Source organism: Canis aureus, chromosome 32, assembly GCF_053574225.1.
Source record: "Canis aureus isolate CA01 chromosome 32, VMU_Caureus_v.1.0, whole genome shotgun sequence".
Taxonomy (NCBI): domain Eukaryota; kingdom Metazoa; phylum Chordata; class Mammalia; order Carnivora; family Canidae; genus Canis; species Canis aureus.
Genome location: NC_135642.1, coordinates 43,575,112 through 43,598,515, shown reverse-complemented (window position 1 = coordinate 43,598,515; position 23,404 = coordinate 43,575,112). Strand labels below are relative to the sequence as shown.

The 23,404-nt window shown below is 64.3% G+C and overlaps 1 protein-coding gene across 6 annotated transcripts in view; it reads right to left on the bottom strand.

Annotated features, from left to right (window-relative positions):
• Positions 1-1,103: 1,103 nt before the first annotated feature.
• The window catches only part of LINGO1 (leucine rich repeat and Ig domain containing 1), a 70,627-nt gene continuing 48,326 nt past the window's right edge, over positions 1,104-23,404 (bottom strand). For 2 of the 6 annotated variants that reach the window (XM_077881981.1, XM_077881982.1), the window contains 2 exons: positions 20,927-21,034; positions 1,104-3,941 (listed from right to left, as the gene is read on the bottom strand). In XM_077881981.1, the coding sequence (XP_077738107.1) occupies positions 2,085-3,929 (1,845 nt within the window). In that variant the 5' untranslated portion in view covers positions 3,930-3,941; positions 20,927-21,034 and the 3' untranslated portion in view covers positions 1,104-2,084. Of the gene's footprint in view, positions 3,942-17,652; positions 17,837-19,779; positions 19,887-20,926; positions 21,035-22,921; positions 22,940-23,404 lie in introns of those variants that run through there. The other 4 variants (XM_077881979.1, XM_077881980.1, XM_077881977.1 and 1 more) reach the window with 4 other exon arrangements.

The following is a 23,404-nucleotide window of genomic DNA, read 5'->3' as shown; positions in this document are numbered from 1 at the left end:
AGATCAGCAGACTGAGGCTCAGTTGGGTCAAGTAACAATCCCGAGCAGCCAGCAAGTGCCGGAGAGGACCTGGAACCCAGATCCGACCGCAATCCCCGGAGCCTAGACCACTTAGTCTAGGCTGCTCCCCAAGGACCATCAACCTTTTCCACAGCAACGCTCCGGAATCCTAACGGCAGACGCTCCCGTTTGTTCCAGGGGATAAAACCACAGTTCCAAGGGCTTGAGGCTTCCTTGGAGCCCGGGACCACCGTGGGGTGGTTGCTGGGACGTGGGAGCCAGGGTGGTGTGGCCGCATCAGCTGGGAGCCCGGGGCAGAGCTGGCTCTCGGGGCCTGTGGGGATCAGATGATGAGTGAGTGGGTGACGAGGGCCAGCTCCGTGCCAGACCCGCTCACCGTGCCGCCTCACCAGGGTGGCACGCTTGCTTCAGAATACGCTAGGCATGCAGCTGCCCGGGCCATGCCGGCTCAGGCTGGGCACGTGTGCCCCGGACGAGCCCCGACCGGAGGAGCTGCATTCTGAAGCCTCACTGCGGAGGGCTGGCTTCCCGACCGCTTCCCCTCCTCGTTCAGCTCGCTGTGTGCCGCTCCGACCCTGCGCGGCTGGATCCCCCCGAACCTGACGACCACCAGGCGGCAGACTCAGCCCGCCGTGGGGCTGCATCCACGGAGACCCCGAGGACAAGAGGAAGGGTGGAGGGAAGAAGCCAGGCCTGCGGGGCTCTCCCGGCCTCTGGAGATGGCGGCGAGCGCCCCAAGTGCCGGCCGAGCTAGGGCCCCAGCTTCTCGAGCCGGGCCCACAGATCCAGGGAAGCTACAAGGTGACCGAGCTGGCCCTTCGCACCGTGTCACCCGGGGCAGCCCTTCCCAGGGCTGAGTTCGCAGCGGCTCGATTTGGAGCGAACAAGCAGGGCGGCTTCTGACCCGCTGGGTCCGCTCTAGTGCTGCGGATCCCGCTCCCAAACCGACTCTCCCGACCCCAGGCTGGGGCGCTGCTCTGAGACGGGCCTCGGAAAGACCCCAGAGCGGCCCTCCCCCGGGATGTCCCCAACCCTGAGCCCCACTCCCCACGGTGAGAGAATAATGACCATAATGAGAGCAGTCACCCACACATGTGCACAGCGCTTTACAGGTTACAAAGTGTTTCACATACATCATCTCATCAATGCCTCACAACAGCCCTGTGAGGTAGGCAGGGCAGGGAGTCACGTTTCCATTTGTACAGATGTGGAGACTGAGGCCCAGAGAGGGTCAGCGACCTGTCTGAAACCACACAGTAAGTCAGCGGCAAAGCGGGGACCAGAAGTTAGGCCCGGGTCCTGCCTCCAGCCCCTGGCTCTCTCCACCGACTGTGCCGTCCTCCAGGAGGACCCCGGCCCCTGTCCAGAGTCTCAGCCACACCCGAGCCAGGCCCCCAGTCCCCGGCAGCGGTGCTTCCTGGCAGCTTGGCCGAGGGCCCCCACCCCATCAGGCAGCCCTGTGTCCTTCACCTGCTCCCTGCAAACAGCCAGCCTGGGGCTGGGCCCGCCCCCGCCCCCTGCCCGCTAGTGTCAGCTGCCCGGGCAGGTGGGGCTGGAACCTCCTTTCCTGTTTTCCTGAGTGATCCCTCCCCATAGGGGAAGAGAAGAGAAAGGAGGAAGAGAAGGAGGAGGAGGGGGGGAGGGGGAGGAAGAGAAAAACCAGAAGCTGAGTTGGAAGAGGGCCCTGGAGCAATCAGGACGTCAAAAGTTTGCATTCCGACTAGCTATAGGAAATAGTTTTTTTTTTTCTCTTTTTATTATTTCAAGTTTTCATAAAAATCCATAATTATTGAAACCCAAGTTACAGAGGAAGTTCGTAACTTTTTTTTATTGAATTACTGACTGTGCGTGTCGGCCTGTCAGCTTCCGCCTCCAGTCTGTCAATGCGTGCCCCTGTGCAGCGGGGTCCCCGGGCCTGGGCGGCTGAGGTCCTGGTGGAAGGAGGGCGGGTGGGGAGGGGGCAAGGGCGGGGGAGGGAGGGCGGGAGGGACGGAGCGTGTGCGGAGGGAGGAGGCGGCAAGGACTGAGGACCAGGCCCCTTCCCCTGCCCCCCTGCCCCGTCCTCAGATCATCTTCATGTTGAACTTGCGGGGCGCGTCGGCGGCGCTGACGCCTGCGTCCGACTTGCGGGGCACGTACTCGATCTCGATGTTGTGCTTCGTGTTGCCCTTGCCCCGGCTCCAGAGAAAGAGCAGCACCAGGCAGAAGAGGACGACGCCCAGGAAAGAGATGAAGCCCATGGTGGTGGCAATGATGAGGGTCTTGATGTCGAAGGGGAAAGGCACGGTGGCTCGGGTGCTGTTGGCCTCTCCCTCGCCCGGCTGGTTGGAGATGAAAGCGAAGGTCTTGTTGGGCTGATGGGGCCAGTCGGGTGAGTAGCTGCGCACGTGCAGGTGGGCCGGCATGGAGTCGTTGCCCCCCGCGTTGGCCGCGATGCACAGGTACGTGCCATTGTCCTGCACCTGGGCGTAGCGCACCTCCAGCGTGCCGTCGGGGAAGACTGTGAGCCGCCCGTTGCTCTTGGCCGAAACCAGGTGCTTGCGGGGCGAGAGCCAGAGGATGGCGGGCGGCGGGTCGCCGTCCGCCCGGCACACGAACTGCACCGTGTGACCCTCATCCACAAACACTTGCTGGGCCTTGCGGTCCCGGATGCGGGCGCGGCGGCAGGTGAAGTAGTTGGGCAGGAGCACGTCCGGGAAGTCTTTGAACTCCTTGCCCTGGACGAACTCGGGTGTGGCACACGTGGGCTGCTGCCGGTTGAAGTTGAGCCGCCAGCGGCGCCGGAACACCCACAGGAGCCGACAGTCGCAGGCCAGCGGGTTGGAGTCCAGGATGAGCGTCTCCAGGTTGCCCACGGAGTGGAAGGCGGACTCCTCCAGCGTGGTCAGCTGGTTGCCGGACACGTTGAGCACGCGCAGGTAGTTGAGGCCGCGGAAGGCGTAGGGCTCCACCACGGCCAGCTGCCCGCCCACCAGCTGGATCTCCTGCAGCCGGAGCAGCTCATGCAACATGGAGCCCTCGATGGTGCCGATGGGGTTGTAGGAGAGGTTGAGGAAGCGGAGATAGACCAGGTGGCGCACGGCCAGGTAGGGCACGGCGGTCAGGTTGCAGTGAGTGATGGACAGGGATGTCAGGTTGAGGCCGTAGAGGCAGTTGGGCGTCATGGTGTCCAGGTAGGGCCAGTGGGAGATCTCCAAGACCTTGAGCCGATACAACCTCTTGAAGGAGTAGTCCCGGATGGCGTTGATGTTGAGGTGCCGGAGCCTCAGGACGATGAGGCTGTGCAGGTGGGACAGCGCCTCGGTGGGGATGGAGGTCAGGTTGCACTTCTCCAGGGTCAGCTGCTCCAGGCTGTTGAGGCCGCTGAAGGCCCGGTGCGAGATGTAGACGAGGTCATTGTCGCCCACCTCCAGCGACTTGAGGTTGTACAGGTCCTGGAACATGTAGTCCAGCAGGATGACGATCTTGTTCTCGCTGATGTCCAGCTTGGTCAGGTTGCTGAGGCCCGTGAAGACACCCAGGGGGATGAGCTTCAGCCGGTTGCTACGCAGCCCCAGAGTCCGCAGGCTGAAGAGATTGTTGAAGGCGCCGGGCTCCACGGCGCTCACGATGTTCTCGTTGAGCTCCAGCTCCTCCAGGTGTGGGAAGCTGGCAAACTCGTCCTGGTTGAGCGTCTTGATGCGGTTCTTGCCCAGGTCCAGCAGGCGGGTCTCGGTGGGGATGCCCTCGGGAACCGCCACGAAGCGCTTGCGGTGGCACAGCACCGCGCGGTCCTGGGCGGAGCACTCGCAGCGGGGCGGGCAGCCGGTGGCCGAGCCTGACAGCACCGAGCCCAGCACCAGCAGGAGGATGGGCTGCCAGCAGGCCAGGAGGGGGCTGGGCATGCTCCTCGCGCCCCCCGCCAGCATCCTCTCGCTCACCTGCAGCCGGGAGCAAGCACAGGACACGGGGTGGTTAGAGGACGGTGCTTGGCTGGCCCCACCCGGGCCCCCCACCCCGTCAGGATGTCCCTGGCACACTACAGAGCTGCCGCTCCACAGTGGCTCAGGGCACCGGCTGCGACCCCGCGGTGAGGCCCGGATGCCCAGGCCGCAAGGCCTCCTGCCCTGCCGTGCTGCTTCCCCCATGCTCCTTACCCTGCCCGGAGCCCCCCCAAAAGGACTTCCCCAGCATCCCCGGGATTGAGGGGTTCGCTGCAGGGGCATCTCGGAGGAGCCTGGCCTCAGCACCTCCTTCATGGTTTATGATTTCCTGGCGACGTGATCCATGCACGCACCCCCTCTGAATGCACCCCACCCCACCCACCCTCTGAACCTCAGCTTCCCCCGGCGCTCACAGGGATGAAGCCAGACCTGCTGAGTTGCCCTCGGGGCTCACAGAGGGGATCAGAGGGGCTCAAAGGCTGAAGCCTCCGAGAAGAGCCTAAGGAGGAGCAGGTCTGGTCCCCCACCTGCCAGGCCGGGGCCCCTGAGCTGCTGGGGCCACCCCGTCAGCCTCCGCTTCCCCGGGCACAGACACCACGGCCCTCTCCTCGCCAGCCCCGCCCGAGCCCCCACCCGGGAGCCCCAGGCTATCAGCCGACCCGGTGGCACCTGTCCGTGGCCACGAATCTGCTCCCTGGTGGGCTTTCCGGGTCAGCGGAGGGCACCCCGGCCAGGAAGCCGGGCACCTGGTGCCTCCCTGCGGAGTCCCCCGACCTCTCCCTTCCTCTGGGTCCAGCATGACCCGCCCAGGCCCCGGAGCTCAGGCCTCGGCCCCCGCGGCCCCTCCTCCCGGAGCGCCCCTGCGCCTGCTGCCGAGACCCCAGCATCCAGCGCTCCCAGAAGGTTTTTCTGACCCTCGGCGGGAAGCGCGCTCCTCTCCGAGGACCACCAGCCTTCATCTGTCTCTTGGGGTTCGGGTCACGCTCCTCCCAGAGCCCCGGCCCCGGGCTGCTGCTCGTCTGGAGCATCCCACGGCCCCCCACAGCCGGTCCGGCCCACGAGGCGCTGGGGTTGGACTGTGAGGTGACGCGGGGCTTGGGTGGCGGTGACAAGGGCGATACTGCAGGTACAGGCTGCGGGTGGGTAAGCAAGGGGTGTGCGGGGGCCGCCCCCATGACCCTCTGCCAGCTGGGCTCAGAGGCTGCTCTGCCCCCCATCCCTGCCTCTGCTCCGTCCTACGGAGAACGGGCCCAGCAGGGTGTGCAGGGGGCAGCAGGGCTGGTCTGGACTCCCCCACGCTGCAGGGCCTGGGTCACATGGTCTCCAGAGGCCGGACTATAGTTGGAACACACACCCACACCCATGGTGCCAAGGGGGGGCTCACCGCAGGAAGGGGGGCCCCACAGCTCTACCCCCGGCCATCGGGGCTGCCCAAGGACACCCAGCCTGTAGAAGGGGGTGGACCTGGGACCAGAGCTCTGGCCACTGGGGCTCCAGCAGTCTCCCAGGACTGACAGGTGCTCTCCAGTTGATCGACTAGGTGACTGATTAACCAGAGAGGGCTCTGGGTGTCACTGACATGTTCTGGCATCTGCAAGGTCCTGTCATCCCCAGTGGCTCTGTCTGGCCCCCCTGCCCTGGGCCCCTCTCATCCTCTCCAGGCTCCGTGGTTCAGCCTCCCCCCGCCCCCCAACCAGGCCATTTTCAACAGTCACACACGCTCCAGTGAGCCACCAGGAAAGCAAACATCCTGACAGGCGATCAATAAGTAATTGGGCCGGCAGCTGGGCTGGCTCGGGGTGGGGTGGGGGGCGGGAGACGTAGGTGGGGCTCCCAGCGTCCAGCTCAGGGCCGGGCCGGTGGGCGTAGCGGGGGCTGCAGGAGGCTGGGGTGGGGGGCACCGGCCACCGGAGATGTGGGGAAGCCCCGCACACACCAGGGGCTGAATAAGGCACTCAGCCCGCCACCGCCTTGCCTCCCACCAGTCTGCCCCGTGAGGCTGCCCAGGTGTCCTCAGCTGCTCCTGGCTCTGCACCACCTCCTTTTGGAGAACCCTCCCGGCCTCTAGGCCCAGCGGCCTTCGTGACCTCCTTTCCCAAAGGCCACCTTCTTAGTGAAGCCGTCTGTAGCCCACGCAGTCAGAAATCTTCCCCTTCCTATAACACGGAGGCTCCTTACGCTCCTTAGCGACATCACAGAACTGCTATCGAGCACATCCCTCCTTCTAAAAATAACTTGGGCCCATTGACAGAAGATGTTATGCCACAAGATGATAAAAAGATAAAGGAAGCCCGCGAGGAGAGAATGCCACGACGTCTTGCGTAATGGTGGAGGGGTGAGCTTCCTGGCAACCAGAACAAAGAAGGAAATACGCTCGCAAGCCTCTGCACTTGGCGCTGCGCCTCCACGTATAATCCTGGGTCAGCCGTGGGTGCTTCTGTCTCACAGAACAGCCCCTGGGATGTTCTTTGAAAGACAGGGTGTAGGGACACCCGGGTGGCTCAGGGGTTGAGCACCTCCCTTCGGCCCAGGGCGTGACCCCAGGGTCCTGGGATCGAGTCCCGCGTCGGGCTCCCTGCATGGAGCCTGCTTCTCCCTCTGCCTGTGTCTCTGCCTCTCTCTCTCTCTCTCTGTGTCTCATGAATAAATAAATAAAATCTTTAAAAACCCCACAGGGTGTCCACTAGAGTTTTTGCAGGGCCGAGGCCCCTGAGTGGGTGGTGAGAATTCAAATACTGATGGAAAAGCTGACTGGCGTTGCCTTGCGTGGCCGCCGTCCCCCCCCGCAACCTGGCAGTCAGACCCTCAGAACAGGTCCCGCTGCGCAGGACCAAGACCGCCCGGAGGGCACGTCCTCATCCCTCACCCTGTTCATGCGACTGTCCCTCCGGGGGTACACTGAGGCCGGGAGCGGTCAGGATGCCTGCCCCAGCCGGCGCAGCAGCTACACAGCACACGGCGAGCCTCCCCTCTAGCAGCCCTACGGGGTCGCTGCCGTCTCGGGGCGGACGGGGCCGCGTCTGCAGGGTCACCCCAACTGCTGAGCGGGCAACGTGCTGCTCCTGCGCTCCCGGCGCCGCGGGTCCTGCTGGTTAGCCCTGTGCTTGCAAAGGAGAAGTGTTTTATGCATTTTAATCAGCATTTTAGTTAGGATCCCTGCCCCCTGAAGGGCTTCCCACAAGGGCAGGAGTTTAAAAATTGGACCAATAAATACAAAGGGAATAAACGTCCAAGGCAGGCAGGTGGGCAGCCAGCGGAGGAGCCAGGCCCGGGCACGGTGTTCGGACCCCGGCACAGCCGGAGAGCCCCTGGCCCCACAGTGGTCCCGGGGCAGGACCCGGGGCTCCCCACACTGGCCCCACATGGTTCCCGGCCACCCCACCGTGTGACCTCAGCGAGGCCGGGCCTCCCCGGTCTACTCCCCGCACTCTGTGGCAAGGGGAGGACTCCAGGCTCCCCGAGGGAGCCCACGACAGAAACGGACTTTCCCCAGCTAGAAAGCCAAGATTCTCAAACCTGGTCGGGCTGGCGAGGAGTTCCACCGGGGCTGGAAGGATCTAGGGGAAAGGCCTCACTGTGGGACCGTCCCCTGAGGGGCTCAGGATGGGGCGGGTGACTGCGGGGGGGGGGGGGGGGACAGGAGGGGCCTGGGGCCACCTGCGAGTGGGCTTGGGGAGGGAGGCCAGGGGGCACTGCGCCTCCCCAGGCCGCGTTCAAAAAACGTGTCTTTAAACCACTTTTTAGGGCTTCCCAAATGGAATTCATTCGCCCTCAGGCCTAGGCACCAAGTCCGAGGGCTTTGAGTTCTGGACCCACGGGGAGGGGCGGGCACAACGGGCCTGGAGGTGCTGGGCCAGAGCCGGCCCCAGGCCTTGGGAGGTGTGAGCGCCCTGCCCCCAGGCCCCACAAAAGCCCTTCCTCAACCGTGAGTGTTGAACACACTGGATGATGTCCCCGGTGCCCGCCGCCGCCTCCGCCGGGCTCGCACCTGATTTGGGGTCGGCTGCAGCGCAGGACGCAGGACGGGAGGTTTAGTTATTTTCGGTTTATAGTATCAGCGTGTCATGGTGCTCCCACTCGGCGCTCCCCAGGGAGCACGGGGCTCCCCAGCACACGCGGGCGGGGGGTCCCTGCACGGAGGCGCCCGCTGCCACCGCTGGGCCCAGGGCCTCGGGTGGCAGCCCGGGTGTGTGACCTGAGCGCCCGTGGCGGGCTGTCGCCCCCCATGGAAATGAGGCAGGCGTGCACCACGCACCACGAGGTCCTGGTCCTGTCCTGCCAAGCTTCGTGTCTACCCCGGGGCTGCAGCAGGAGGGAGGGAGCAGGGACCGCTCAGCCCTGCCCAGGCTGCCACCCAGAGATGAGCAGAAGCGCAGGAGGGAGGGGGGCCCAGGAGGAAGGAAGGGGAGCAGTGGCAAGGGTGGGGGAGGACGGGCGAGGCTGGCCCACACTCAACCACCAGGCCCCAAGCACTCGGCAGGCCCGAGTCCTCAGCATCAGCACCGCCCCACGAGGTAGGCCTGATGGTCCGACTCCAAAGGGGAAGGGACCCCTGCAGGGTGACCAAAGCCCCGACACAGTCCTCAGACTTGCCCTGTCCCCGAGTCCCCACCAGCCTGAGGCCAGAGCGTGGTCCCCTGCATCCGCTTCCTGAGACTGACGAGGTGTTAGTGGGAAGCAGGCCGCTGGGAGCAGGCAACGGGCTCGATGGGGTGGGGGTGAAGCCTGCCTAGGAAGCCCTCCACGGTCACCCAGGTAGGGCCTCCGTCCTGCAGGGGTGGGGGGCTGCCCATCACGAGCCACGAGCCCAGGACTGACCACTCAGCTTGCGGAATCCAGCTAAGAAGGGATCACCGCCCAGAGCCTCCCGCATCTGCGGGGTCTGAGGACTCTGCACCTGTCTCCCTTCTCCCCGCGGGAGTTTCTGCGCCACCCCCCCCGCCCCGTGTCTCCCAGCGCAGGGCCTGTCCCACAAGTGCTGGGGCAGCTCCTGACACAGCTGCTCCTCGCCCAGGCTCTACCCGAGGGGCTTCCTGGAGGAGGCTGCGGCTCACTTGAGCCCAGGCTCCGCAGGGCTGGAGAGCATCCAGGGACCCTTAACTGCTCTCTCTGATCCCAAATCGGATCCCAAATCGGATCCCAAATCCACCATCCTGGGCTCCTTCCAGAGCCGCTCCCTGCTGGGGTGTGAATGGCTGATAACCCTTGGCAGTGAGCTGCTAATGGGGGAACTGGCCGGGTCAGCCTAACTGGGCAGGGGCTGCCCCCGCAGGGGGGGTGGGAGAGGGGTGGGAGGGCCGGGAGCCCTGAGAGGAGGGCCTCTGTGTCCGTCCTCCTGGGCTGGCCACCCGCCCTGGCCCATCCTCCCTCTCTCCCTCCTCCTCCCCCTGCTGCTGCCCCCACAGGGAGGAAAAAATCAACCTGGAAGAAAATTGAGGTCACGTCCTTTGTCGTGTAGGATTCTTTATTTTCCTCTTGTTCTTGGTTCCGGCAGAGTTGCTGGACCCCCAGGGTGTGCTTGTGCCCACATGGGTGTGCCTGTGCGTGCGGTGGGGGGCTGTGTGGGCGTGCCTGCCTGCTGCCTCCTCCCGCCTGGCCCAGTGCCGGGCCCAGTGCCACCAGCCCGGCTCTCAGCTGTGCTGGGCAACTCCAGCCTCTCCCCAGGGTGCTCGCCCGGCCCCTCAGCGGCAGCCAGGTCGGAGGGTGCCGCCTGGGCGCAGTGGGGCCGCTTGCTGCTTGCACTGCTTGCGTGGCCCTGGGCAGGCACCCGCCCCACCGCCCACCCCACTGGGACAGCTGACCTCAGGAGCGGCCAGCCTTCCGGCCAGCCCACAGCTCCAGGCCGTCTTCGGGATAAATTATGAATTTTAATTGTCAAAGCATCTTAGTGTTTAAAGGCTTCTATATATAGGCTCTGGCCTCCAGGAGCAGCCGGCCTGGTGGGGCGGAGAAGAGCCAGTTCTGGGTGGGCGGAGGGCACTGGGCCCACAGGTCCCATGTCCGCAGTCCAGTCCGGGCACCCTGCGCATCCGCCCTGCTCTCTGAGCACGGGTGAGTCCTGGACCACTCTGGGCCCTGGCTGCCCTTCCCAGGCTGGCTCTGAGGTTAGGAGTCCAGCTAGGAGGCTAGGAGCTGTCCTAAGGGAGGTGGGAGGGAGCACTGGTTCTAGGAAGCTTCCGTACTGTCTGTGCTGAGCCCACCTGAGTGCACAGCACGCCTCCTTGGATGGCAGCTGTCCCAGAACCGAGGAGGGGTGGGCAGGTGCCCAGGGGCAGGTGTCCCAGAACCGAGGAGGGGTGGGCAGGTGCCACAGACTGAGGAGGGAGGGGGCAGGTGCCCAGGGGCAGGTGTCCCAGAACCGAGGAGGGGTGGGCAAGTGTCCAGGGGTAGGTGTCCCAGACCGAGGAGGGGTGGGCAGGTGTCCCAGACTGAGGGGGGGGGGGCAAGTGCCCAGGGGCAGGTGTCCCAGCACCGAGGGGGGGGCAGGTGCCCAGGGGCAGGTGTCCCAGACCGAGGAGGAGGGGGCAGGTGCCCAGGAGGGTAGGTGTCCCAGACTGACGAGGGGGGGGCAGGTGCTCAGGGGCAGGTGTCCCAGAACCGGGGGCGGGGGGGCAGGTGCCCATGTGGTAGCCTGAGGATGCGCAAGGAAAACACGGGTCTGGGCCGCTACAGCTCCCTTCCCACCTCTGCCCAGGTCTAAAAGGCCAACCTAGGCTCAAAGGGGCAAGAAGGTACCCGCCAGCCCTCACCTGGGCCAGCGTGGGAGGTGCCTGGAGACCTCCTCTCACCTTCCCGCCTCCCCCAGTCCTCAGGGCTCCTCTACCTTGAGGACAGCTCAGGTCGCCCATCTCAGGCTTTGGAGGCCTGGAAACCAGCCAGCCCCCGCCCCCCGCCCGCCAGGGCGCCGCCCCCCCACTCCAGCAGCCACGCAGCCACGCAGGGGAAGGCCAGAGACGGAGCATCGCGAGGATAATGACGGCCTTTCGCGTGCGGCATCATTCTAAGCACTTTACGTACAGAATTCACTTCTCCCAACATGACTGGTCGAGGTAGGACGTGCTATTTACCCCCGTTTTGCAGATGGTAAAAAACAGAAGCACGAACAGGTTCTCCAACTTGCTCAAGGTCACAAAGAGGTCCCGTAACTTGCTCAAGGTCACACAGCTCGCAGGGTGTGACTGCAAACATGAGCTTGTTTCACCTTCGCGACAATCTCATTAGGGTGGTATCATTCTCCCCGTTTTACAGATTCGAGGGTTGGCGACGGATGCACAGAGGAGGGGCAGCGGCCCCGAGTCCCGCAGCAACAAAGGGCGGAGCTGGGGCTGGGCCGGGGCGGTTGGAGCCCGGCTGTCCCGACCTGCATCGAGCCTTTCTCTGAGGCAGGTTCAAGGGCCTGCTAAGCTGTAGGGTGGCGGGCACGCCGCTTCATGTCTGGGGCTCGAAACTCCCCCTCCAGAAAAGGGGAGGACAGACCTCTCGCTGCCCTCTCGCAGCTGGGGGCAGAGAGGTCAAGAGAAGGAAGGAAACACACTGAGTGCTTTGCAGAAGGACCTCACCCACCCTCACCACATACCCCACTTCGTGGATGGGGAAACTGAGGCTCCAAGCCATTAGTTCACCTGCCCGAGGTCCCTAAGCTTGCCTGACTCCAGAGGCTGGGTAACCCTAGAGACCATCACACAGGTGACGGAAGGCCCAAGAACATCAGGGCCTCGTCCCTGGGTCCCACAGCATCTCAGGGCCAGGGCCTGAGAGGAAGCCCAGCCTCTTGGCTGCAGCCAGAACCTTCTCTCCGCAGCGTGCCGCCAGGATCCCGTGCTGGGGCTAGATCAGGGACAAGTGAAGGTTTGAGTTATTTCTGCCTCAAAAAGACGAGATATAAGAGCAACCCCCAGATTTATCCCAAATCAAGGTCCAGCGAGTTTTTTATAACATGGATGGGGAAACCATAAATAAAAACACTTGCCCTTCCACTGCCACGGACTAGTCAAAGCCCTCTCTGCTCAAGTGGATCTTGGCCAACCCCTTGCCGAAACCCATTTATCCAACCCGTACACGGAGATCAGAGTCAAGGTGGCGAAGCCCTCTGGTTAGACGTGGGTGAGTGCTATGTTCTTCTCAGGCACAATCGATGCCTTTACCCAGCTGCCTGTTCATGAGCAGCCCAGGCTTGGGGTGGCCTCTCTGCAAATCTCTAGGGGTGTCCCAAGGCAGAGAGTGCAAAGAGCCCGATGCTGGCTAGAGAGGGTGGAGTCAAAGCCCACGGGCGGAGTCCTGGGGGAGGCCCACTCAGCTCAGTGCGAGAAACCAAGTGGAAGACCACACGGTTCAGGATGGAAGATCTGCCCTAGTAGTAGTGGGCGAGTGGCCTGCCACGAGAGGAATGCAAGCAGAGCAGAGCAGATCACTGACGCCGGAGGGGAACCCCTCTGCTAGGACCACACCTCGGTGGCCCCTCTCAGCTCTGAGACCCCTCCACCGCACACCTAAGTAGAGGGACTGGAGACGGCCGGGCCGGCCCTCCCGAGAGCCCTACTAGGACTGGGCTCCCCCCCTGGGCCAGGCAGAGGAAGCATGCTGGCCGGGCCCCCACCCCCTCACAGAGACACGAGCAGGTTCTCTGCAGAGGGAAGCAGAGGAGGTGGCAGAGAGAGATTAATTCCCTGAAAGGGGAAAAAATAGAAAAACACACACACACCACACACCCTAATAACATGTAATAAGAGGTTGGAGACAAGGAACAATGCCCTGGTAATGTCACCCTGGCGGCAATCAATTTGGGTGTCACATGAAATAGGCATAATTATTCCGCCAGCCCTGTCGCTCGTCTCTAACTAGCTCCAGGGGCCCAGGTCCGGGCGGGGAAAGCGGCCTGGAATCAATCGTTGGTGCACCAGCTGGCAGAGAGAGTGGCTCCAAATTACCTTGCCAGCCCCGAGCTTCTCGGCCTCTGGGGGCACGCAGGGTCCTGAGGCCTCCCGGGAGGACTCTGCTAACGCCCGGGAGCCACCTTGCTCAGCCAGCCCTCACCCACTCAACGGGCAAGAGCAGTCAGGGAGGACTCCCCAAGGAGGTGGGAATACATTTGTCTCATCCAGTATTCATTCCCCAGCTCACCAAACTCTGATTAAGGACTCCCCAGGCCAAGCCCCACACCAGACCCCAGGGTGTGGAGACAGGGTTTTCAGGAGGCCATGCGTTATTAAGACAATGAAGCACAAGCTCGCTCCCTCTCCCAAGCGAGCACCGCCCCTGCCCATCCTGGGGGTGAAGGCAGAACCACTGGGGTTTCTTTGGCTCCAACTGTGCAGGACTTTATCTCTCTTTCCTCTTCCTTCACCCCCCATCCCTGAGGGGTCCTCCTGACTGCTCTTGCCTATCCCTGAGCTCAGGGCTTGTCGAGACAGCACCCCCACTAACGGGGGATGCTGAGGTACAGAAAGGACAACTGCTTCCTAAGCATCTGTTACACGTTGGCTGTTGCCCATCTCAATCCCCATTTCCTACATCAGAAACCCTGAATCCCGGAAATGCAAATCAAGACCAGAATGTACCACCATTTCACACTCAATCAATTGGTAAAACCCAGAAGGCTGACCACACCGAGCATTGGCAAGGGCGGGGGGAGCACTGGGGACACCACTCCCCTGCTCAGGAAGCATAAATGGTCTGACTCATTTGGAAAACACTTTTAGTAAAGGTGAATATGAACATGCCCTGCGGCCCAGCAATTCCGCTCCTAGCCAGATGCCCCAGAGCCACTCCGCACATCACCTCAGGCGACGGGGCAAGAAGGTTCACGGCAGCATGGTTTGGAGGGAGCAACCCACATGTCCATCAACACAAGAATGATAAATACACTGTTCAAACAGAACATAAAAAAAAAAAAACCCAAGCAGAACATTATATACCCGCAAAAACAGACTACATCTACCGTTCTTTGCCATAATACCAACAAAGCTTAGGAATATGACGGTGGAGGAGGAAAAAAAGCAAGTTCTAGAGGGCTGCAGCCAGTTTCAGGTTCTTCTGACAAAGTTCAAAAGTAACCCAAACTGAGCAATTTCCATATATTAAAAGACACGATTTTAGAAAGGCGAGGGCATGCTCACCCGATAATTAGGATAGTGGCTGCCTCAGAGAAAGCCACCAAGGAATAAAGTGAGGGGAAGCGCACGGGAGGCGCGCACCACTATGGGAGCGCTAGTATTCAGGCTGCGGAGTGGCGCTGCTGCCTCTGTAATACTGTTATTACTACTAATGCTAAATACGTGAATCAATTCCCAGGCCACACCCAGGTGAGCGAGCTCTGAACCCCAGGAGACCGAGGAAGGCTTCTAGACAGAGCGTGTGAGCTGGGGACTTTGGGCGAGTCAGTCTACCTGTCGGGCTCTCTCAGATTTCTCAGCTATCAAATCAAATCTCTGTACCAGCTCCGGGGGGAAGACTGAGAACACATCACTGATAGAAGTTACGAGTAGCTAGGGCAGCCCGGGGAGTGGAGGGGGGGCTCAGGTGTGATCCTGGAGACCGGGGATCGAGTCCCACATGGGGCTCCCTGCATGGAGCCTGCTTCTCCCTCTGCCTGTGTCTCTCATGAATAAATAAAAATCTTAAAAAAAAAAAAAAGTTACAAGTAGCTAGCATTTCCTGAGAGCTTACTCTGTACTAGGCCCTGTTCTAAATGTTTTGCATATATTTGCATACTAAATTGTCCCTCTGGGCCTACAGGTCAACAACCTTGCTATCCTCCCTTCATGGATAAGAAGCCGCCGGAGGCCCAGGGAGGTTAAGTAACCAGGCAAGGTCTGAACCCAGGCATCCGGCTCCAGGGGTCACACTCAACAAGTTCACCGTGGAGTGACATCAGAGGAACCAAGTACATAGGGGGAGACACTGTTGTCAGTATGTGGCTCTCCCAGACTCACAGCACCCAAGGACATTCATTCATTCATTCATTCATTCCATAAACAAAGGTATCAATGCCTCAAATGCATTTGGACGCGAACGTGCCTTGCCACCACACATTGTTTCTACAAAGAACTGTCGCCAATTCTGGAATCCCGTTTTCTGTGTCTCTGCAAAGTCTGCTACCACCTCAGGACCCGCAAGTCTCTCTCTCTCTTTCTGGAAGAATTCTGACTACTTCAGCCTCCCCAAACAAATCCAATCCTTCTCTGAGGGCCTGGGTGTGCTACCAAGTACCCTACCTGGGGCATCCTTGGTGTCACCTGGCTCTGTCCATCCACACAGGCTGAGGATATGGAGTCCCCTCCAGGTGGTCCTTGCTACCAGCCAACTACTGCTCCCCAGTGCCTCCCAGCACCTTCCCTATCCAGGGGGCCAAGCAGGGGAGCCCCAGGGGTGGGTACGTGATTCCCCAGGGCTGAACATTCAAGGCAATCCATGGGAGCCCTAAAACGGCCTAGTCCGGAGCTGAACAGACAGTTGGTCCAGGATGTGTAGAATTAGCACATGAATAATTGGCACAATATTAGGTCCAAACCAGTGTGGCTCTTCACTGTGGGTGCCTGGAGGAGGAGGGTCAGTAACTTGGAGCAATCAGGAAGGCTTCCCTGAGCAGAGGCAGGGAGAAGAGGAGGGGGAGGGCCTCTGGGTAGGGATGCTGGACCAAGACAGGTGGTAGGAACTGGTGGGAAGGTAGGGGAACTGGTGGGAAGAAAACAGAGCCATCACTGGGTGACCACTGGGAGGAGGGGGAGGGGCCCTGGAGCTGGAAGGCACCATCTTTCCACAGAGTGCCACGCAGAGGACAGCAGGACGGAGAGACCCCGGCCAGCAGGCTAAGACTCTGACTTTGAAATCACCATCGTCCACTGCCTCCCCGCCCTGGCTGTCACTAGCTCCACATCGGACACACTGCCTCGAGCCTCCATGGGACCCTGCATAAATCACCCCGCACCGCCTCGCTCCTCCAGCCCCAGCTGTGATCCTCCGGCCCTTTGCTCTGGTGGGCACCTGGAGACAGCAGCAGATGAGCCATCACTGGTACCAGGGATCCTGTCTGGCTTTATGCTGAACAAAGACCCACACACAAGAGGTTTCTGGGTCTTCTCTGGTTTTGGTTTTTCCTGGTGTCCCTCTGAAATTCTGAGTTTTAGAAAACAGTATCTAGGCAAGGAAAACATGGGTGGTCAGAGGCAGGGGATGGAGCAGCTGACTACTATGCAAGGGGCAGAGCAGCCTCTCCACTTCCCTCTAGGCACCCAGGGTCCTCTCCCCACAAGCCAAGGTTCCTGGGCCTTGAGCACGAATCTGGACCCCCAAAATCTGGACCGGTGGACTGAGGACCTTCTGTAACTCTGGGCCCTGGGGAGCACTGCAGCCTTGACCAAGCCCTACCCAAGGCCCACCTCACACTTAAATTGGCAGGGGGCGGGGGAGGGGACAGAGACAGCAAGCACATCTCGGTGAGCCTGCCCTCACCCTTGCTAAGCCCTCCTCCAGGCAGGCATTGAGGCAAGCGGGTGCTGCCAGGAGTCCCTACCTGGGTTCCTAGGAGTTCCTGGCCTCTCCCCTCTGTCACTTTATCCTCTCTCTCCTGCCTCAGGCAATGAGGAGGAAGCAGGCAAGCTGTCCCCCAGCAGACCAGATCCCACATAAGGACAAAGGATTTGGGAACCCGTGACCCTCTCTCCCCTCACCTGCACTCCTTGCTGGATGTGGGGAAGCCCCGGGTGCTTTGCCGCCCGGATGCCCTGGCTCATTGCTCCCCGGGCATGGGAGGCAGCAGTGTTGGTGGCATAATGACCAGCAGGGCTGAGCCCAGAACCGTGGGCAGGTGCACCTCTGGCCGGCCGGCTGCCCAAGCCAAGCAGAGGAGGACCAACGGTGGGCTGGGCCGGAAGGGAAGGGGCCAGCCCAGACGGTGGTGCCTCCCACCTCAGGGCCTCCGGCAGTCCCAGGGCACCTCCCACATGCCCCTTCTCCCCCACCCTGAGCCCAGGACCTCGGAGAACAAAGGGGATGCCTTCAGCAGAGCCAGGGCTGGATGGGGCTGGGCTGGGCTGGGACCCAGGGTGGGAACAGGGGGCACTGCCCACGGGCCTGGCCCCACCCCTCCTCACGGTGGAAGCCACCTGGAGGGACACGGCCTGGGGGGGGGTTGCTGGGCCACCTCACAGAGGGTGGGGAGGCGGAACTGGATGCTCCCTTCTCACCTCCCTTTTCTCGGTTGCTTCCCACCTCCCACCGGCAGCCTCAGAATGAAAAGTGGGACAGGAGGAGGTGAGAAGCGGGGCTGAAGACAGACAAAGGGAGGCCCCTGAAGGGTTCCCGAGTCCTCCACAACCTCAACTCCGTCCCCTGCACCCTCCTCACCCCCCGGTTCCCCTCTCCTCCGTCCCCGTGGGCCAGGGCAGGAAAGGGGCTGCTCCTTGTCGGGGGAGGAAGACGGTGCCCAGGCCGGAGCCCGTGGAGAACACTGGTCCCCGACCGGCATCCACCCCGGGCAGGACCCAGGAGGGGTGCGGCGCCCGCTGGGCAGGGGCTTACCGTCCGGGCCGGGCTGCGCTGGCCTGGCGGGCGGGGGCAGGGGTGCGGGGTGCGGGGTGCCCTCCGGGGCTGCGCGCCCAGCCAGCCAACACCCCGGCGGCAGGGGAAGGAGCTTCAGGTCTGAGGCCGGAGGGGGTCGGGCCTGCGACGCACGGGGGCCTGGGGGCTCCGCATCGGGCCCCGCGCTCACCTGCATCTCGGGCGCGCCGTCCGTCCGCTGGGCTCGGGCACCAGCCGCATGTCTCCCCGCCGGCTCCCCCGGCCCAGCCCCCTCCCCGTCTCCTCCTCCTCGGCCCACACCTCCGCCCGGCGGCGCTGTCTGTCCGTCCGTCCGTCCGTCCGTCCGCCGCGCGCGGGGGAGCCGGGCCGGGCCGGGATGAAGCGCGGAGGGCGGGGGCGGGCGGGGGCGCTCAGGCCGAGCCTGGTTCCGCGCGCCGGGCCGGGCCGGGGTCGCCGCCGCCTGAGCCGCCGAGGCCGGGGCCGGGGCTGGGGCCGGGGCGGGGGCCGGGGCCGGGGCCGGGGTCGAGGCCGGGCGCGCTCCGCAGCGGGGCGGGGGCGGGGGCGGGGGCCGGGGCTGAGGCCGGCGGGCAGCGGGCGCGCATGCTGCTGCCCGACCCCGGGCGGGAGAGGGCGGGGGGGGGGGGGTCCGCACGCGCCGGGGCCGGGGCCGGGGTCGGGGTCGGGGCCGCCCGCCCGCCCGCTCCCCTCCCGCTCCCGCTCCCCTCCCGCTCCCGCTCCTGCGCCCGCACCGGCTCCCGCCCGGGCTGCGCGCTCTGCCGCGGCGCGGGGAGGGAGCGCGAGGAGCGAGCGAGCGGGAGGGAGGAGGGGCCGCGGGGAGGGGAGGGAGGAGGCGCGGCCGCGGGCCCGGAGCCCGGGGGCGGGGAGCGGGGCGGGGAGCGGCGGGGAGGGGCAGCGGCCGCGCCCTCCGAGGCCCGGGCGCGCTTCCCTGGTGTGGACGTGTGAACGCGCCCTCCCGTGCGGCCACATGCGTGTGCGCGTGAGCACGTGAGTGTGTCCGCACGTGTCCAGCAGGTCCGTGCGCACGGCCGTGGGGCGGACACGCGCCCGACAGCGGCCAAGGCTCCCCCGGCCGCGGATGCTTGGAGGACGGCGTGGGGTCAGGCCCGGAGCGCCCGTCCCCGTGTCCCCGGGCCGAGGCGCCTGCGGGTCACACGCCCCGGCCCCGGGCCCCGAGGGCGCAGGGGGCAGCTCCGGGGCGCCCAGCGGAGGGCGCGGGCTCCGCGGCTCCCGCGCCCCGGCCCCGGCCCCGCCCCCTGCGGCCCGCGCCCCGGCCCCGCCCCCTTGGCCCCGCCCCGCCCCGCAGGGGGCAGCCGCCGCCGCGACCCAAGCGGGCCCAGGGCGCTGCACCCACAGGCCGGCAGGGGGCAGCGCGCAGCCTCGGGGCGGGCACGGCGGACCCCACGTGCGCGCCTCCCGCTGATCCGGGGCTCGGGGCCCAGGGAGGGGCCGTCTCCGCGGGCGGCGGATCCTCCGGGACCGGCCGACGCGCGCGACCCCCGGCGCCGTGGGCTGCACCGGGACTCGCACCCTGGGGCCTCACCCCTCCCGCCCCGCCCCGCCCCCCCGAAGCGGATGCCCTTCGGCACTAAGTTAACTTGGTCGGAAAAACCACCAATGACGGCGCCCCCCGCCCCCGCCCCCCCACTCCGGACAGTCTAGCGCACGGCGCCCTGCGGTGGTCGGCCCGCGGGGGCGGGGGAGGGGTACGGGTAGGGGGTAGGGGGTAGGGGTAGGGTACGGGGTGAGGGTAAGGGAGGGGTAGGGGTGGGGAGTAGGGACTATGGGGCCGGGGTAAGGGTACGGGTAGGGGGTAGGGGGTAGGGGTAGGGTACGGGGTCGGGGTAAGGGACGGGTAGGGGTGGGGAGTAGGGAGTATGGGGTCGGGGTAAGGGATAGGGGTGGGGGTAGGGACTACGGGGTAGGGGTAAGGGGTACGGGGTAAGGGACGGGTAGGGGTGGGGAGTAGGGAGTATGGGGCCGGGGTAGGGGGTACGGGTAGGGGGTAGGAAGTACGGGTAAGAGTACGGGTAGGGATAGCGGTACGGGTAGGGGGTAGGGGTATGGGGTCGGGGTAAGGGCGGGGTAGGGGTTAGGGTACGGATAGGGGTACGGGTAGGGCGAGCGGGGTCGGGGCAGGGGGTCGGGGCAGGGGCCGGGGCAGGGCGCTCCGGCGGCGGCGGCGAAGGAAGCCCGGGACCTCGGGGGCCTCTCCCGGCGCCCCCACAGCGCGCCCCGCCCCGCCCCGCCCCGCCCCGGCCGCCGAGCCCCACGCGCGCACCCGGAGAGTCGCACGAACCTGCTCCAGCCGAGCGGATCCCGGGCGCTCCGCGGCCTCCCCGCCGCCCCGCGTCCATCGCCGGCCCCGCCCGAGCGCCCCCGGCAGGTGCGCGCCGCCGCTCCTGCCCCCGCCGCCCTCCGAGGCGCTGCGCCCCCGCGACGGGAGGACGGACCCGGGCTCGCCGCGGGGGGGCGCCCGGCCGGGGGCAGGGGGGCGGGGGGCGGGGGGCGGGGAGGCGGCACAGGTGTCCGCGCCCCTAACGGAGCCCGCCCCGGCCCGGCCCCTCCCCGCGCTCCCGCCCCCCGCGCGCCTCCCACCAGCCCGACAGGAATAGACGCTCTCGGGCTCCTGCGTAAAGGCTCGGCGGGCGCGGGGCGGGCGCAGACCCGCAGGGGGGCGGCGGCGGGGGCGGGGGCTATTCCTGGTGCGGCGACTGACGCAGGCACCGCGCGGCCACGGCATCGCCGCCCCCGACTCACCTGCTGCCAGCCTCGGTGACGGCGGAGGAGCTGGGGGGGCGCCCCTGCCCCCACGACCCGCGCCGGGTCGCCCCCTGCGCGCACCCAAGAGCCCCGCCTGCGGCTCTGCCCTGGGCCTGGCTTCTCCACCGGGCACGGGTCCCCGCCCTGCCCCTTGCCGTCTCTGCAGAGGACCGACCCCCTCCAGCGCTCCGGGTGCACTGCGGTGGGTGGGGCGCAGCTGGGGCAACCAGGCGGAGGAAGGAAGCGCCTTTGGGAGGGTCCAGCCCGGGCCTCGTGCGCAAAGACCCCACAGAAGGGCGGGGAGGCCTGTCACCGGGTCCCCACGAGATGGGGAATGAGGCGCCTCTGCGCTCTGGCCGGTGGGGGGGACCCCGCAGAGCCCCCTCCCGGGCCCCACCCTGGGGACCAATGTGAACATCGGGGCGGCCTGGCCCAAGGCCTCCTTGGCATAACCTAACCCGGGGACCCTGCCGGCCTACAGCTGCGGACTGTTGCCCCCACACTTGCAAGCCTCAGCCTCACTGGCCTGCCCGCACCTGGGCTTCAAGACCAAACTGAGATCTCTATTAGTGGTCTCCATTCCTGTCTCCCCTCCCCAGACCAAATGGCCTGGGAAGCCAGGCCGCAGTCTCCTCCCTCTCTGTCCTCAGACTAGCAGCTCCCAAGAGCAGGCCTCGACCTACCTGTCTCGCGGGTGGGCACACGGCAGATCCTGGCTTCAGGGAGAATATTCGGCAAGCCTCAGTCAAGCAGGAGCCGATGGCTGGAAGCAGCAGCCAGCCTGCAGTGGCCTGAGTGAGAACAGCAAAGTAGAGAAACTGGAACGGGTTTGCCAGGGGACTGGGGAGGAGGGGACCGGGCCCTGGAACCTTTGCTCAGCCCCTACTGTGAGCCAGGCTCAGAGCCACAACTTCGAGTACTTGTCACTTCAACCCTGGTATTACCACCCCTATTGTACAGATGAAACACTGAGGCTCTGGGGAGGCTGGTATCTTGCCCAAGTTCAGTCTGATAGAAGCAGGGCTGGACTTTGAAGCTCGGCGCCTGCCTGATGTCACAGCACCAGCTCTGGGCTCCGCCACTCTGCGAGGCCGTCGATGCAGGAAGAGGGGCCAGTTCCCCAGGGCCCAGGAAGGAATGGGTGGCACACGCAGGCCCGCCTGTGCGCCGGCTCTGTCGGTGCTGGTGCTGCCTGTGTGGGGCCCGGCAGCTGGAGGGGTTTTACGATGATGATTATTTCTGAAGCCACTTGAAATTAATGACAGCTCTAAAATGGCTGGGACAGTGGAGTCATTGCTGAGACCTCTAATTAGCAAGAAAAACGGAGACCAGGAGCTGGGGAGGGGGTGGGGGCTGGGCAGGCGGCACAGGGCATGGAGCAGGTTGGGGAGCAGGCTGGAGCGGGAGCCAGCAGGAGGTCCCTGGGGAACTAGTGGACAACCCCCCCCTCAATGTCCTAATTTATATCACAAATTTGATTCCAAGCACTTTTAATAACTTGCTCTGCGACCTTGACAGGCCACTGCCCCTCCCTGGGTAAGAGCTTCGCTGGCTAGGCAACGGGGGTTGGCAGGGTGGGAAGGTGCTGTCTCTGTGGCCCCACCTGGAGAGTGGGGTGAATGGGATGTGACCTCAGGGGGGGCTCCTTCAAGGCTTCTGAGTTCCTAGAAGGCTGAAGCCCAGGAATGGGGGGGCAGTGCAGCCTCCAGGGGCAGCAGGGGCCCCACGCGCAGCCCTCCGTGCTGGGGTTGCTGAGGCCGCGGGTATAATGAAGTCCTAAGGACTCAGGCTGCAGTGAAGTGGATCAGGAAGTAGCAGAAAATCCATAGGTCAGAGCCCCGCACTGGTGCAGCCATGGAGGGGATGGAGATGCGGCCTCCGAGGGGCTGGCAAGGAAGCCCCTCTTGGAGGTGGGCCTGGAGCTGTGGCCAGGGTTACGACCTTCTTGACGCCCTCTGAAGCGCCTCGATGAACCAGAGCGACTCAGGGATGCCAGGGGCCCAGTCAGGCATGTGGCGGAGGGTCACGCCCAGGAACCGCGAGGGAAAAGACAGTCCTCCGGGTGCTCCCCAGTCCCTGTCCCCCATCCTGCATGGGGCAGCCGGCCCCGGGAAGGGCACTGGGGCTCAGCTCAAGGGGACTTTGCACAAAGCGCATGTGGAGATGTGCTGATCCCCACGGAGGGATTCCCCCTGCGGCCGAGGCCGAGGCCAGGGCTCCAAGGGCAGAGGTGCAGAAAGCCCGCCGTCGCTTCCCCGGTGTCTCTTCCCCGGCAGCCCCCTACCTCACCATGTCTTGTCACTGAAGCTTTCTCAGACTCTCCACCCATTTCTTCCAAACGTTCCCCTCTTCCCTTTCAATCCGGGGCTCTGTGTGGCCCCCTCCTTCCAGAAGCCTACTCTGAGCACCTCAGCCTCCTGCTCTGTATCCTTGGGTACCTCTCTGGGCCTCCGTTTCCTCTTCTGGAAGATGGAATATCAGTAGAACCCATTTCATGGGGAATGACGTGAGGGTCTCATGACTTAATACATATCCAGTACTTGATGCGAGGCCTGGCACACGGTAGGTGCCTAAAAAACGGAGGCATATAATAGGTGCTTAATAAATGGTTATTATGCTGCTACGGTTGCTCTCCGTTCCCTGGCCCTCCAGCCCCTCCTCTATAACGACAGAGGTACCTTTCAACGTTCCCACTAAGAGAAGCCTCGACCGAGTTCATCCTCTGAGAATCAGGAACACCCCGAAGGCAGGGATTGATCTTGTGTCTCTTCCACTTTCTGCAGAGAGCCCAGAGCCCTGATTCCAGAGGCGATGATGTGTGCAAATTAAACTCCGCTGAAATCCACTCATCGGGAAGGACTAGTGGGTTCCCCCTGGAGGCGGAGGGGGCCAGGGCATGGGGGCAGAGACACTCAGATCCTCAACTCTCACTTCCCCTCATCTCGGGGCCTTGGTCACCCACGCCTCCACTGGAAATGTTCCAGCATCCATGACATTCACTCATCTAGCAGCAATGTAGGCAGCAGCCTCCACTACTTGGAATCCCACTGAGAACTGGCTCCTGGAGGACCCAGGGTAGGAGCCGTGCAGACGCATAAGGTCCGGGGACTGGCCCTCACTCAGCCTGGCCACACAGCCCTGCTGGGGTTCCTGGGGTGCCT